At 35.3% G+C, this 17,242-nt stretch overlaps 1 protein-coding gene across 1 annotated transcript in view; it reads left to right on the forward strand.

Moving 5' to 3' along the window:
- Nucleotides 1-17,242, forward strand: part of LOC129760719 (tyrosine-protein phosphatase 99A-like) — a 352,268-nt gene that overhangs the window by 27,884 nt on the left and 307,142 nt on the right. Inside the window, exon 2 of the mRNA XM_055758409.1 lies at nt 594-1,696. Coding sequence (XP_055614384.1) covers nt 1,567-1,696 — 130 coding nt within the window. The 5' untranslated portion in view covers nt 594-1,566. The remainder of the gene's footprint in view (nt 1-593; nt 1,697-17,242) is intronic.

The following is a 17,242-nucleotide window of genomic DNA, read 5'->3' on the forward strand; positions in this document are numbered from 1 at the left end:
ATTAAGCTGTGTTTGACCTTTTTATAAGACTTTTGGTTGCTTGGGTAGAGCCTTCAATCAGAGCTATGTAAGCTACTTAGAGACTATTTAAAGGAACTTTTGGTTACTTAGGACATCTCTATTTGCATTGGAGTTAGAGAAAGAATTTTGCATGGGACCAGGAAGCTCGTTATCAATTCTGCTTGCCATAAAAAAAATCGTTTAAAGGAACTTTTTTATTACGGATTTTCAAGGTACTTGGAACGCACAAAATTGATCCATGCCGTATTAAGACTTTTTTAAGTTCGCTCAGAAGTCTACATCAAGCACTTATTGAAAATAGTACCTTTTATTCAGCCTAATGAGACTTTTTAATACAGAGATTAAGTTAATATACGACTTTTTGTTACTTGGGTGGCAACGCACACGGGGATAAGCTTGTAAACAAAAACCACATCTAAGTTTTTTTTTCTTTTAATCATCAATGTGATAAACCCAATCAATTTGTTCAATTGTTTTTTTTTTATTCGTACCCAACAATGTGCCACTAATTCTTACTCAATAAACGATCCTTTTGTCTTGACTTATTTTTTTTTTCCTCGATCTCATTGCAGCTGGATGTTTGAAACCGAATGCCAGAGCTGAAGCAACCACAATAAAAACTCAACAAAACAATGCCGACATCGATTTCCAGTAACGCTATCCCCTAATCCTTGAATGGGATGCACGGTTCCCTGAAATCTGGGTACGGCATGTGAATATGTGTGGGTACCCCATTCTTTCAGTTTTAATGGAAGCTATCAGCACCAGCAAAAAGTGACTGCACTTGGAGGGGTTGTCGGTTTGATTTTTTTCTTCTTCGCCTGCAAAAGCAAAATCAAATGCGGAAGGAATTTCCACCGGGTGGCGACGTCCAAACCAAAGCTCGAAAGCACAAGGAAAAACGCGAAACCAGCTACAAAAACATAGCCAAGCTGCTTCCGAGTTGTTCCAGTGATAGGTGGATTTTTGCGAAATCAGCACTTGGTCCGGGGGACCATTGATGGCCAGTAGTTTTGGGGGTGGAGTGGAAGCAAAAAAAAGTGAATTCCAAAACGACTCAGGTGCCAATGCCATTGTGAATGATAGTCAATGCGAAATACCTACTATGGGTGGGGAGCTAAAAGTGGAGTTTATGTGTGTCGGTGTGATTGTGGGAAGGTATTTGTGTTGTTTCCTATTCAGGAATTAACCGGGTACATTCGGAAACGGGATAGGAAATTCGTTACCAGGGATCGTCTTTGCTTCCGGGGAATAATGGTCAGTTGAATCGTTCATTATTCTCCACTAGAGGTCCTCGGTAAGCTACCGAGACATACTCGTGAAAAAGTTCAACTCCCGGAAAAAAGAAACTAAGGAAGCATCCCTATGTGGATGCAGATGTCGAAATTCGTCGAATACACTCTAATGGTTTCGTAACTAGCTGCAGCTAATCAAACCGATGCATGGCTGCCGGGCTAAAGTGTTTTATTAGTGCCAGTTTAAGGATAACAATTGGTAGTTTTGAAAGCTAGCTTCGTATGAGTTTCTTAGAAGTGGAAAAGTCTGATGGGAAACGACCGTGGAAAACGAAGTCGTTCTCGCAACACTGCTAAAAGCTATCTTGGCCAAACCATGATCGTGTATGGGTTGTTAGTGCTGTTTTTCGTAATTGGAGCAGACGCCAATCGAGTGCTCGGTAAGTAGCTTTCGATCAATTAAATATAATCATCTCTCTTATTGACCACAAAAAATGCAAAAATATTACATACAAGCTTTCACGCAATGTTTTCTTGTACACAAACCAAACACTTGTATGCAATGTTGAATAGCCCCCTGCCTTGTACTCAAACTTGAATGCACAGCAAACATAAAATCACATTAAATAAGATAACTTAAGTCATTAAAAACGTTACTGGGAATCGTTATTCCAACTAACGCATGAAAAAGGTCGTAAAAATCGTTAGTTGAAGTCGGAGTACATGGTTTAAATCGGATATGATAAAAAGTCCGCCATGTTTGCTGATTTTGAAGACGATTGCGTTCTAGCTTCCTCCGTTTCTGAAGAAGCTGGTTGGCATGGGCATTTTTTAAAGGATAAAGGGATATTTTTTTGTTAAACTATTCTGAATTTTCTACTAAAATCATCTCTGGCCTGGTCATCGGAGTTTCCACCATTATCAGACATTTCACTCGAATTTTGATCATTTATATTTGTTTAAATCTTTGATTGTTTTTGTATTTTTATTACGCATTTTCCGGGCTACACGTCTCTGCTCCGTAAGTGTTAATCGTTTTGCAGGCAAGTTTAATTTGGTGAACCACTTCGGTTTGTGTTGTGCCTATTTTTTGAAAAATGTTCAAAAACTTGGGGTTTGACAGTATGGCTGTTTTAGATGCGACTCGGCTTGATCCTGTGCAGGTTCAATCGGCTTGAAATTGTAAAGAATCTAACGCCTTCAACATTTTGTTCTCTGAACGTTCGATGTTGGAACTGTTAAACAAAAAATGCAAAATTTTAAAGAATATCATAAAACGTCATGTTTTTAAGTACTCACAAAGTTTTGTCTGTATTCTTCATCGCAAAGCTGTTTCGCATAGTTCGCTCAATGGGCTTGTGATATAGCTCAGTTGGCAAGTCTGTTGCTTCCTGAGCCGATGTCCGTGAGTTCGAGCCCAAGAGTAAACATCGAACACAGTTGTACCGGATAAGTTTTTCAATAACGATCCGCCAACTGTAACGTTGATAAAGTCGCGAATGCCATAATGATGGTAAAACGACTACATATAATCGAAACAAAAAAAAAAATAGTTCGCTCAATGTTTGGATAAAAGATTTCTTCATTATAGCGGAAAAAATATTTCTTCGTTAAATGCAAATCGATTTGGTTGAATGTTTTCTTTTTTATGATTTCGCCTACTTTGAAAAGGTCAAGGTGAAAATCTCAAGATTATTTTAAATTAAATGTTTTAAACCAACTACCCAGAAATCGGTTATGGTTTGAAAATAACGTGTTCAGTCATCATCTGAAAGGTTCAGGTTCAATTCTTCAAGAGAATTTTCAAGTAAGTATGAAATTCATAAAATGTAGAGAGAAAAGATAAAGTAATAGAAAGTTGTGTAAAATTTCAAATCTAAGAAATACACGAAAACGCTTTATTTTTGCCAGTTCCTTTATTTAATTTTTTTTTTGCAAAAAGTTCAAAGTAAAAAAAAGTCTTATGTAAGGGCTGAAAAGCCTGCTATTCAGTTTTGATAACGGAACTTGAAAGCATCGATAGGACCTTTAATTTTAAGCTGTATAGAATGCTATACAGCCCTCGGGCAGGGCTGAGTAAGCTTTTAAGAGCCTGTTTTATGGAACTTCTGGTTACTTGAGTAGCGCCACCAAGTCCTCCATAGTAGAGTTTAAAACATTTGGGATTTTTTTTGGAACATGCATATAAATCAAAATTAATCATTTTGGCCAGGCTGACCAAAAACAAAATCGACAAAATTAACAAAATCGACAAAAATCAAAATTTAGATTGAGAAAAATGACAAATTGACAAAAATGACAAAATGACAAAATTGACAAAATCGACGAAATTCACAAAACTGACAAAAAAGATAAAGTTGACAAAATAAAAAAAAATTGACAAAACTGACAAAAATGACAACATTGATAAGATTGACGAAATTTACAAAATTTGCAAAATAAGCCAAATTGACAAGATTGACAAAACTGACAAAATTTTTAAAATCGACGAAAGTGAAAAATTTACGAAATTTAACAAAATTGACAAAATTGACAAAATTGACAAAATTGACAAAATTGACAAAATTGACAAAATTGACAAAATTGACAAAATTGACAAAATTGACAAAATTGACAAAATTGACAAAATTGACAAAATTGACAAAATTGACAAAATTGACAAAATTTAAAAAATTGACAAAATTGACAAAATTGACAAAATTGACAAAATTGACAAAATTGACAAAATTGACAAAATTGACAAAATTGACAAAATTGACAAAATTGACAAAATTGACAAAATTGACAAAATTGACAAAATTGACAAAATTGACAAAATTGACAAAATTGACAAAATTGACAAAATTGACAAAATTGACAAAATTGACAAAATTGACAAAATTGACAAAATTGACAAAATTGACAAAATTGACAAAATTGACAAAATTGACAAAATTGACAAAATTGACAAAATTGACAAAATTGACAAAATTGACAAAATTGACAAAATTGACAAAATTGACAAAATTGACAAAATTGACAAAATTGACAAAATTGACAAAATTGACAAAATTGACAAAATTGACAAAATTGACAAAATTGACAAAATTGACAAAATTGACAAAATTGACAAAATTGAGAAAATTGACAAAATGGACAAAATTGACAAATTGACAAAGTTGATAAAATATACTAATAATTAAATTGACAAAACTGACAAAACTAACAAAATTGACAAGATTGACAAAATTGACAAAATTGACAGAATTGACAAAATTGACAATATTTACCAAATTCACAAAATTGACCAAATTGACAAGATGGACAAAATTGACAAAACTGAACAAAATTGACAAAAAAGACAAAATTGGCAAAATAATCAAAAATGACAAAAATGACAAAATTGACAAAATTGACAAAATTGACAAAATGGATTAAATTGACAAAATTGACAATTCTGACAAAAATGAAAAAAATGGACGGAATCAACAACATCGACAGAATTGACAATTTAAACAAAATTAACTTCATTGACAAAAATGACAACATTAACAAGATGGACCAAATCAACTGAATTGACAAATTTGAACAAAGTTGACAAACATGACAAAATTGACAAAATTTACAAGATTAAAAAAAAGGACAAAATTGATTTAATCGACAAAATCGTCAAAAACCAAAAATTCGCAAAATTCATTTAATTGACAATTTTGGTTAAATCGACAAAATTGAAGAAAATGTCAAATTTGTCAAATTTGTCAAATTTGTCAAATTTGACAAATTTGGCAAATTCAACAAATTTAACAAAATTGACAAAACTGACAAGATTTTCAAACACTCACATTGTGGATAAACGTGAAAAAAAGTGCTGTCAAACAAGAATCGAATATGAAATATTCATAGTAAGAGTTCAAATTTTAAATCATCTTCTCAAGATTTTTGAATTCAAGTTAATGCGTTTAATCTCAAAAGATTCTAGCAATAATAAATAGAAAGATGGGATGATGTGTTATAACTTTTGCGTTCCCTATGAGATTTTAGAACCAAAAAGGAATAAAAAGGATTTATAGACGCTGTTTCAATACGAAAGAATTGTTGTTTTGCGAGAGAGAATTTATTCCATCTCCAGAACTCAAAATCTATTTTACAATTATAACACAAGTAAACAAAATCCACATTTTCCGAAGTGCAAAGAATTTGAAAATTGATTTTGATTTGATTAGAGACATTGAAGGCAAGTTTGTGTTTTTTACTCAGCTTTTGTTTACGGTACACCTTTTGAAAATACAAGGTCAAAATACATTGAAACAATTGGTTCACTTTTTAACAAAAGTGAAAAATATCAAAAAGGTTCAGAAAATAAGATTTTAATTTATTGATCAATTTTCATGAAGACTATGAGAAGTTAACCATGACTTCTGGGCGAAAAACTTATAGAAGTAAATATGTTTCTCTGTTTTTAAAAAACGGAAATCTTGAAAACATTCAAAACAAAAATGAACCTTTGATATTTTTTAATGCACATGCAAAAATGCTTTTCAGCCTTTAACCAAGTTGTGAAATAAATAAAAAAAATTCAGTACCTATCAAATAATGAAGTAAACAAACCTTCGTTTTGTGTTGTAAGCAAAAGTGGTTGTTAACTATTAAAATTTCAGAAAAAAAATGTTTAATTCATTTTTTTCAAATCGTTTTATCTTTGGAAAAATATTATTTAGACCTAATCTGTATCCTATTTTTTGGAAATTTGCCACTTTGTGGCATTCTTCCCTTTAACCTGTATAAGTATAAGTTTTTAAATTTCTAAATTCCAAAATATTTAAAGTGATAGATCGAGTTTAGAACGCAAAAGTCTTCCAACATCAATTTGCCCATGCTTTAATTTTTCCCTTGCAAATTAAAACTATCCCGTTATAAGTCGACTATTTTTTCGGCAACAAGGCAAAATCATGCTGAATATCGAAAAATCTTTTAGTGATTTTTGACCAATACTGCTGGATTTTAAGATCTATACCAATTATATCGCCGATACTGCTATCAGCTCACCCACTTAATAATATTGCAATTTCAAGTTAAAATCCAGTTTAATGTTTGATACTTTGAATCGGAAAGTTTAGCTATTTAGATAGCAATTGGTTAAGGATCTTCACTAATGAATAGTATTAACTATCAGAATTAACCCTTCATTTTATGATTTTAAAAATCATTTAAAAATTTGGAATCCTCAGAAAGATTTATTTTATATTCTTATTTTCATCTTTATTTATTCTTGGAGTTTTGGTTTTTTTTCATTCAGAAATTTCATGTCTCGACAACGTGTGTATTAGTTTCATTTGAAAAATGCCATTTATTTTGATAAATTTCTCAATCCGATCAACTGTAACTCACAAACAAAACCCTAACTTTAACAAACCGATCTTTCTTTAAAAAAAAAATGTTTTCAAAGAACAATGATACATAGATACATAGATACAAAAAAAAGTTGCCGCAATCATCAAATTATATTCAACAATTTTCACTCCCACCTACAAGGAAAAGTTTTCATCGACACAAATTTGCTGTGTGAGGGCTTCGAATAACAAATTAAAATCAACTGGCCCCCGTACCCTCGGCTTATGTAGGTTCAAATCCTCCAGACCGCAAAATGAAAACTCAGAAAAAAAATGAAAGAAAGACTCCTGCATCTTGACAGCTTTGCAGTAAGGAGGCTTATTATTTCGAACACAGACTTTTGGAAAGCCATCTTCTCAAAGGTGCCAAGGACTGTTTCCTTTTTCTTTCGGCATTTTCTTGAGGACTTCTTTGCTTCCTTTTTCCTGCTCACTGCATTCGACACCGAAAAGATACTCGGAGAAAGTTTGTCTGCCGAAATTAGCGAGAAGAAGGACGAGTTTTGAAGGATTTTTTTTCCTTTTATTCCGGTACTCATCCTTGGACTTGTTCTCGATTTGCACCAACCGAACTTTTCGCTTACTCATGAGCCGACCAGATTTTGAGGAAAGCGTTTTTTTTCTCCTGCGGAAAAGAAACTGAAACAAGAAAAAAAAAAGCCAAGAAGTTGTAATGAAAATTTAACAAGCACGACGAGATTTTATTAATTTTGTTAAACATTCCAGGGCGAGGGTCAGCGAGGGAGGGCGGTTGAATGAGAAAGTTTATCGCTACAAATTCATCGCCGAATTGGTTTTATGTTATGTTAAAACTTGCTCCAGAGAGATGATTTTTTTTTGCGCAATTCAAGCTATAGCATGTTGATGTTTAAACCACTTGAAGTAGGGAAAATTATGATTTTTTTATAAGGTTGACATAGTAATTATTATGTATGGTAGATTCAAATAGAAAAAAATCAAATCAGTTTAGTTTTAATTTAAGCATTTAACATGTAGATTTCTATCACCAAAGCTTTCCTGATCGAGCTCTAATTTCAGAAGAGGTAAGTTGAAAAACCAAAACATCCTTTCACCTCTTTCCCGGGTATAGGAGATCAACTTTCGAAACACTCTTCGAACATTTCCTTATCACAATATTGAGAGAATGCTCGTTTAGCTCCATCCAAAATAAATTGAACCCAATTCCCTGAAGCAAAATAGTTGCAAATTTTACGGAGAAGAAGAAAATTGGTCCACTTTTTTTAACTTTATCTGTTTGCCCGACGGATTTCTGCCATGCAGTCATCGGTACTGACGGGAAAAGCTCCATTTTTCTGCCCCGGCAGACAAAGTTTTAATCCAGTTTCCCATCTCTGTCGGTGGTTTATACTTTTTCACTTATTTCCGGCTGGTGTTCCCTCTGAAGGCAGAGAGGATTTTGTCCGATGTCCCACTGAAAATGTTGCGCAGAAGAGGAGGTGACCAGCATTTGCTAACATCTGGAACCACCCGCTGTTTGACCCTTGGCCCCAAAATGGACCCAAAGGATCCGAGCTTTTATTCGACTCTCTATTTGGGTTAGATGTGGAATAAATTTTGTCGGAAGCGATTTCTACTGGTTAGCTTTCTCGGGGCTTAGGTTACTCTTCTCATGGATGAACTTAAACTACAAGCCAAAGTAGTATCAGCAGGAGCAAATTTTCAACGAAAAAAAAAGAAAAAAGTCAGTAAAAGGACTGATAATTAGATTTCTAGTGAATTTGCTCGTAGAGGAGGCCATTTCCAAAAAAAATAATCCCGGAGGATGAATTTGGTAGCGTTTGGTAAAGTTGCTGCAAGTGTCAAATAGAGATAAAGACGAGCGCATTGAGATGCCAAGAAGGCACCAGGAAGAAAAAAAACGCCCAACTTTTGTTGAATACTAATTCTTTCAGGCTGGAAGAAAATGAGTTTGAAGGAAAATAAAGGAAACTCAAAGCTTAATTTGTGATGACATTAAACTTAAATGACTAGTAGATAAAAAAAATAGGCTACAAGTAAACTCAATAATTTCTTTGATGGTCTGAAAAAGATTTTCCAAATTAAAAGCTAAAGATAAAGAGACAAAAAAATATTCGAAAGTCAAAAATCAAGCGTGAACAGATGAAAACGTCGAAGGAAGAAACTCGAAAGTCGAAAATCTAAAATCGAAAGTCGAAGGATAAAAACCAATTTAAGAAAATCTAAAGCAAGAAATTTAAAGTTCAAATAAAAATGTCAAAAGTTTAAAAACGAATGTCGACAGTTGTAAATCGAAAGATATATGTCAAAAGTTGAAAGTCAAAAGTTGAAAGTTGAAAAAGTTGAAAGTCGAAAAATGAGAGTTGAAAGTCAAAAGACGAAAGTCGAAAGCCGAAAGTCGAAAGTCGAAAGTCGAAAGTCGAAAGTCAAAAGTCGAAAGTCGAAAGTCGAAAGTCGAAAGTCGAAAGACGAAAATCGAAAGTCGAAAGTCGAAAGTCGAAAGTCGAAAGTCGAAAGTCGGAAGTCGAAAGTCGAAAGTCGAAATTTGAAAGTCGAAAGTCGAAAGTCGAAAGTCGAAGTCAAGTTGGACAATTTGGGCAATTTAGAAAATTTTGACAGTTTTGACAATTTTGACAATTTTGACAATTTTGACAATTTTGACAATTTTGACAATTTTGACAATTTTGACAATTTTGACAATTTTGACAATTTTGACAATTTTGACAATTTTGACAATTTTGACAATTTTGACAATTTTGACAATTTTGACAATTTTGACAATTTTGACAATTTTGACAATTTTGACAATTTTGACAATTTTGACAATTTTGACAATTTTGACAATTTTGACAATTTTGACAATTTTGACAATTTTGACAATTTTGACAATTTTGACAATTTTGACAATTTTGACAATTTTGACAATTTTGACAATTTTGACAATTTTGACAATTTTGACAATTTTGACAATTTTGACAATTTTGACAATTTTGACAATTTTGACAATTTTGACAATTTTGACAATTTTGACAATTTTGACAATTTTGACAATTTTGACAATTTTGACAATTTTGACAATTTTGACAATTTTGACAATTTTGACAATTTTGACAATTTTGACAATTTTGACAATTTTGACAATTTTGACAATTTTGACAATTTTGACAATTTTGACAATTTTGACAATTTTGACAATTTTGACAATTTTGACAATTTTGACAATTTTGACAATTTTGACAATTTTGACAATTTTGACAATTTTGACAATTTTGACAATTTTGACAATTTTGACAATTTTGGCAATTTTGACAATTTTGACAATTTTGACAATTTTGACAATTTTGACAATTTTGACAATTTTGACAATTTTGACAATTTTGACAATTTTGACAATTTTGACAATTTTGACAATTTTGACAATTTTGACAATTTTGACAATTTTGACAATTTTGACAATTTTGACAATTTTGACAATTTTGACAATTTTGACAATTTTGACAATTTTGAAAATTTTGACAATTTTGACAATTTTGAAAATTTTGACAATTTTGACAATTTTGACAATTTTGACAATTTTGACAATTTTGACAATTTTGACAATTTTGACAATTTTGACAATTTTGACAATTTTGACAATTTTGACAATTTTGACAATTTTGACAATTTTGACAATTTTGACAATTTTGATAATTTTGATAATTTTGACAATTTTGACAATTTTGACAATTTTGACAATTTTGACAATTTTGACAATTTTGACAATTTTGACAATTTTGACAATTTTGACAATTTTGACAACATTGACAATTTTGACAATTTTGACAATCTTGACAATTTTGACAATTTTGACAATTTTGACAATTTTGACAATTTTGACAATTTTGACAATTTTGACAATTTTGACAATTTTGACAATTTTGACAATTTTGACAATTTTGACAATTTTGACAATTTTGACAATTTTGACAATTTTGACAATTTTGACAATTTTGACAATTTTGACAATTTTGACAATTTTGACAATTTTGACAATTTTGACAATTTTGACAATTTTGACAATTTTGACAATTTTGACAATTTTGACAATTTTGACAATTTTGACAATTTTGACAATTTTGACAATTTTGACAATTTTGACAATTTTGACAATTTTGACAATTTTGACAATTTTGACAATTTTGACAATTTTGACAATTTTGACAATTTTGACAATTTTGACAATTTTGACAATTTTGACAATTTTGACAATTTTGACAATTTTGACAATTTTGACAATTTTGACAGTTTTGACAATTTTTTCAAATGTTACAATTTTTACAATTTTCACAATTTTTACAATTTTTACAATTTTCACAATTTTTACAATTTGCACAATTTGTACAATTTGTACAATTTTAACAATTTTAACAATTTTAACAATTTTAACAATTTTTATGTTTTTTATGATTTTTTCAAATTCTACAGTTTTTAGAATGTTTAAAATTTTGACAACTTTGACAATTTTGAAAATTTGTACAATTTTGCAATTTGTTTTTTTGGACAATGTTTCAATTGCTCTAGATATTTTATTAAAAAAATATTTTTCTTCTTTTAAATTTGATACATATGTATGATTATTTATACAATAGATAGTTACAAAAATATTGCCACGATGAAAATTTTTCAACAAAATTCTTAAGGTCGTCAGTAAACAGCAGTCCACATGATTTTTTATAGTTGTATCAGTGTTACTCAGGTTTTTCAAATTTCATTTGTATGTTTGCTACTTTTTTATTGAGCTTCAAATTTAATTCAACCTTTTTTGACGGTCGCCATGGAAATTAAATGCTTTGTACACTCAACGTTTTTTAATGCACTTTGCTTGTAATGCTCCTTCCAAGCTGATTTAATATCATTTTGCGTCCATCTGCAAATATTAATTAAACCCAGGTTTTTTTAATCATGATGAAATTGCAAGACCTTATTTAACAAATTTTGAATACTTTGTTGCAAAGTCAGAGCTATCCGATACGTTTAAATAAAATTTCATGTTGCTCACATCAACCATTTTTCTTCGTTTCCACCAATAAACAACAACCGGGGGCGAATTGTGTTTTAATTAACTTGTCACAGTAACAGGAAAAATGTTTTTCCATTCCCAACCACCCACGCTCTGCCTGACTTTTGGACCATGTTCAGGGTTTTTATATTCTATTTTTTTTTTGCGTTGCTACTATCTAGTTCACTCCAATAGCGAGGAAACAAACAGCATTCCAGCAAAAGTCGTTCCTGGACCCCGAAGAGTCGTGCTTTGTTGGGGGAGGATATATGTGGACTGCCGTCGATTCGCGGTCGCTCTTCCATGGTGATAAATCGATAATTTGAAGTTTTGTTGCCCCAAGTTTTCTGCTCCCCGGAATGATGTTGTTGTGTTATTTTTGTGCTGACTCTGTGTGTGTGTGTGTGGCTTTCGTCTGACAGAGAAATAAATTTTTGTTCCACAACTTTCCCGACATGGTTCACATTCCTGGCTCGATTGCTGCCGCGTTAAGGAATTGATTGGGAAATTGGGAGAAGTTTGGGGGTCATTGAGGAAAACTACATCAACAACAACGAAGGAAAGGAAGCACCGAAGATGGGAAAAACCGTACACCATCAGCAGAAACATTCCAAGAAAGCTACAAACAACAAAACTGAGAAGTTTTCGAATTTTCTCGGGAGACGAAATTTTGCAATATTGGCAAAATTCGGGACAGGATGTGGCCAGGAAACAAGCCCTGGAAACACATCAAGATAGCGCCGGGTCCGGAATTTGCCGTGGTGGAAAGTCAGAAGAAAGTTACGTTAATTGAAACTTATTGCCGGAGGAATTTGTAACGATAACAAATTTCCTGAGGGCTCATGATGAGTTCATGCGGTAATCCTCTTCTGGAGAGGGCTGACTTTCATTATCGAATAGAGCCTTTTAAAATTTAGTTTCTTGAAGTTTTTTTTTTCCCAACCGCTGATTCAACCGAATCTCTTCTCACATCGGTTGAAAATGTGCATAGTTTCAATTGCAATTCCTAAACTAATCGGCCAAGATTCTAAATACTTCCTCAAGGTATCCTTAAAATCGAATAAAAGTTGGAAAAGCTGTGTCCTTTGGACAAAAAGCGGAGTGACTCCCTTTTTTTCGCCAGGAGACAAAAGCAACAGCAGCTAGACAACCGAAATCTCAATCGAAATGCAAATCTTCATGCAAATCCACCTTCAACTTTCTCGAAGCAAAAAGCTTCCACATATCAGCGGATCGAAGCTGGGGGATAAAACAAAACCCGAGCACACAAACAAACAAATAAACGAACAAAACACTACAACACTTTGATTCTTGGTGTGGCTAGTGATTTTGCAACGAAAACTCTGTGTCTAAAGTCAAGCAGGAAAAATGAGAATACAAAGTGATCCCCCTTCAAACGAAAATAAGCTTCTTGGGCCAAAGATACCTCCCGCAAAAAGGCAAACATGAACGGAGACACAAACACACGGAAATAATCACACGCACAAATACACTCTCACGAGCAGCAGGCTGAGCGAACAATCACCACCATATGGCACAACACCGATTTCGATCAGATTGCAATCATCTTCACCGGTTCACCGGCTTCAAACCGATTCTGTTTGTTGATACTGTAGTAGGGAAAATGGGGGTTAAACGCCCATGTCATGTTACATAATAGGGCTAGGCCCAGGCATTTTACCCCCCAGTTCCCGCTAACCGCTGGAAAGGGAGTCTGTTCTGGAGTTTAAAATGAGCCGTGCAAAATGAGCCAGCTGTTACCCGATTTGAGTCGGTCGCTTCACAAGTAAGATTTTTTTATGTGTTTGTGTATGGCACTTCCGTTGAAAAAACTCACTTCACAAATTCTCAAATTAATGTAAACGGTGGCAATATTGGCAGCATTGGTTAGCAAAAACAAAAATATAAAATCAGCTCCCTTATTGTCGAGTGGAATAAATGCTATCGAGCAGTAAGCTGTTTTTATTACAGCAGAGTCCCGCTTATCCAAGCTCCGGTTATCCGATCTTCTGGGTTATCCAAGACACCATGTTCATACAATATCGATGAATTTATCGAGCTATGCACCTGGATGGTATGCAAACCAGAGCAAAAGGATGATATTTTCAATGTGTTTCTTGTTATCCAATGACTCACTTAACCGAGGTGGTCCTTCTCCCATTTTAAATATTGGCGTTCCCTCGATGGGTTTCTTAGGGTAAACTCTTCCACTTTCATTAAGATCCAATAGGGTAGTTCACGGTTTGCACCCCTAGGCACGTCTCTTCACTTTGCAAGCCTGGGTCCATGGATTCAATGAGACGACTCATGATATAATCTGCGTATTATTTATACTTCGTAAAATCTACCTGGGACCGCAGACCTTAATTTCCATCTCAAATTATTTAACACCATCCTTTAATGGCATACTCATAGACGAGACCACTTTCAGCAATCCCTCTCCTCATTGCGACTCGAAGCCTGATCTCTTCTCCTCTAAAGACTCGAAAACTGACATCTCCTCGTAATGACGAAAGGATCTCGTACAAGCCTCTCATCTTGGCGACTCAATGCCTGATCTCTCCTCTAACGACTCTAAATCCGACCCCTCCACGCAATGACTCGAGGTTATCGCACACATACCACTACCCTGCTCAACTCAAGGCCAAATTTCTTCTCTTACGACTTCAGATATGACCTCTCCGTGTAGCGACAAGAAGTTAACACGCATACCCCTCTCCTCTTGTTGATTCAAAGCCTGATCTCTCCTCTTGCGACTCGAGATCCGCCGACCTCTCACCATAAAGGACTCGAGGTGAAACACACAAATGTCTCCTCTTGAAGACTCGAGGTCCATCTTCACATCACCAAAATTCGAGGCCTTGACACCTTCACCTTTTGCCTATTGTGTCGAAAGACAGCAGCTTATCCTGAATTCATGCCTGTCACAGGACGTATTTAACGACTCGGATGATTCCTAACGAATACGTCATCATGTCACCCTACACCGACCTATATGGCTCGCCGGCATCCAGAGCCACTCTACTACCGGAGTATTGCCCACCAATGGAATAACCCTTTTCCAAAGATCTCCACTGCGAAGAAGGTAAAGTCCCATCTCCGCAGCTTGGATCTTAGGGAAACACGAAACCCAGATACTCCCCGGTTCGTGGAGACGTATCCTACACACGAACGCGACGTACCTAAAGCGCATCCACTAAGCAGAAAGTCTAGTCTTATTTTTGTAGTTTTAAACCGTGATATCGAATGTACACTACTGGACAGTCCCCAATGGGGTCAGTCTAATCTGACAGCTAGTTGTCGGGATTTTAGGCCCCACGACTTTCTTCTGCAGGTCGTGTGCTGGTCAAATCTGGCAACGAGATTTTCCATCGCTGAGGAGTTTATTTGTACGAATGAATTAATCTCAGTGTGTAAATCGACGAATGTTCGCAGACCCTTCGTCATGTGTCAAAATATATCGAATATTTCTCCCACTGGGCATCAGACTGACACGAGCTCTCGGACCACTTGTAACTCTAGTAAAACGCGTTGAAGAAGTTCACGCTCAGTCGGCGTTCACGCGGTAAGCGACAAAGATGCTCGGCTGATTCCGGTTTAGGTCAATCAAGCAATCAGAGATTTCCTCTGGAAGTAGTTTTTTCACAGTGGCGATTCTCCCAGGATTTTCGATAAATTATTTGCATGCAAAAAAACAAGTTTTGAGGAAATCTCTGGTTGCTCCGGTGGGAAAAAATTTCAACGAGTCCAGTTTGGACTTCGGCCCAGTTTAAGACTTCGGTCCAGTTAGAACTTTTGTCCAGTTAAGGCTTCGGTCCAGTTTAGGACTCCGGTCCAGGTAGGACTTCGGTCCAGTTAGGACTTCGGCTTATTTGCAAACTTCAGTCCTGTAAGGACTGAAGACCCAAGTCCAGTTGGGACTTCGATCCAGTTAGGACTTCGGTCCAGTTTAAGGTACAGTTGGGACTTCGATCCAGTTTAAGAATTCGGTTCAGTTAGGACTTAAGTCCAGTTTAGAACTTCAGTCCAGTTAGGACTTCAGTCCAGTTGGGACTTCGGTCCAGTTAGGACTTCGGTCCAGTGTAAGGTACAGTTGGGACTTCGATCCAGTTTAAGAATTCGGTTCAGTTAGGACTTAAGTCCAGTTTAGAACTTCAGTCCAGTTAGGACTTCAGTCCAGTTGGGACTTCGGTCCAGTTAGGACTTCGGTCTAGCTTAAGGTGCAGTTGGAACTTCAATCCAGTTTAAGACTTCGGTCTGGTAAGGACTTAGGTCCAGTTTTGGACTTCGGTCCAGTTAGGACTTCGACTTATTTGAGAACTTCAGTCCTGTTAGGACTTCGGTCCAGTTTAAGACTTCGGTCCAGTTGGGACATCGGTCCAGTTAGGACTTCGGTCCAGTTAAGACTTCGGTCCAGTTTAAGGTCCAGTTGAGGAATTCGGTCCAGTTGGGACTTCGGTCCAGTTAGGACTTCGATCCAGTTAGGACTTCGGTCCAGTTTAAGGTCCAGTTGGGACTTCGGTCCAGTTTAAGACTTCGGTTCAGTTAGGACTTCGGTCCAGTTAGGACTTTGGTCCAGTTTAGGACTTTGGTCCAGTTTAGTACTTCGGTATACTTGAGAATTTTAGTCTTGTTAGGACTTCGGTCCAGTTCAGGATTTCGGTCCAGTATAAGACTTCTATCCAGTTTACGACTCCGCTCCAGGTAGGACTTCGGCCGAGTTATAGACTTCGGTCCAGTTATAGGCTTCGGTCCAGTTTCGGACTTCGGTATATTTGAGAACTTCAATCCAGTTAGGACTTCGGTCCTGTTAGGACTTCGGTCCTGTTAGGACTTCGGTCCAGTTCAGGAATCCAGTCCAGGTAGGACTTTGGTTCTGTTAAGGACTTCCCAAGCAACCAAAAGTCCCATAAAACAGGTACAAACACGCTTACTCAGCCCCATCATTGATATGAAGTACGTTCTATGCAGCTCAAAATTTAAGTTCTTATTGATGCTTTCAAGTTCCAAAACAAGTCTTAATGATCTTCTATTCAGCTTCCAGCGGCCTCTTAACTCAGCTTCCGAAAAATCGTAAAATGAGCAAAAAAATCTCTCTCTATCTTAACTGAACCGTTGGCTTCGGTTCATATCACCTTCACTTGATTATTTACTGTGTTCTGTACCGGTGCCGCCATGATGCCACGCGCCAGATTTCAAACTCGACAAATTGTTCAATTGCTTCTTTCCTACATTTCCTACAGATATCGCATCAGAATGGTCACTCAAGTACAAAATTACTTATTGAAAAAACTTGCCCGGCTTGGGGATCGAACCCCGACCTTCGTGGTGAGAATCGAACACGCTACCACGAGACCACGCCTAGATGTTGTTCTAACTGAAACTAAAACTCGAAGAGGTGATTTGAATCTGAAAGCACATCAATGCACTTTTTGTGACATCAATACCCGTTTGAGCACTTTTGTGCCCTTTATGTGACTTACCAAATCCCGTATTGAGCACTTTTGTGCCCTTTATGTGACTAAAGTCCCGTATAACGTACGTATAGATCACTTTTTCAGCTTTCAAGTTCGTTAATGAGTACATATAGTTTACTAATG

Source organism: Uranotaenia lowii, chromosome 1 (genome assembly GCF_029784155.1).
Source record: "Uranotaenia lowii strain MFRU-FL chromosome 1, ASM2978415v1, whole genome shotgun sequence".
NCBI lineage: Eukaryota > Metazoa > Arthropoda > Insecta > Diptera > Culicidae > Uranotaenia > Uranotaenia lowii.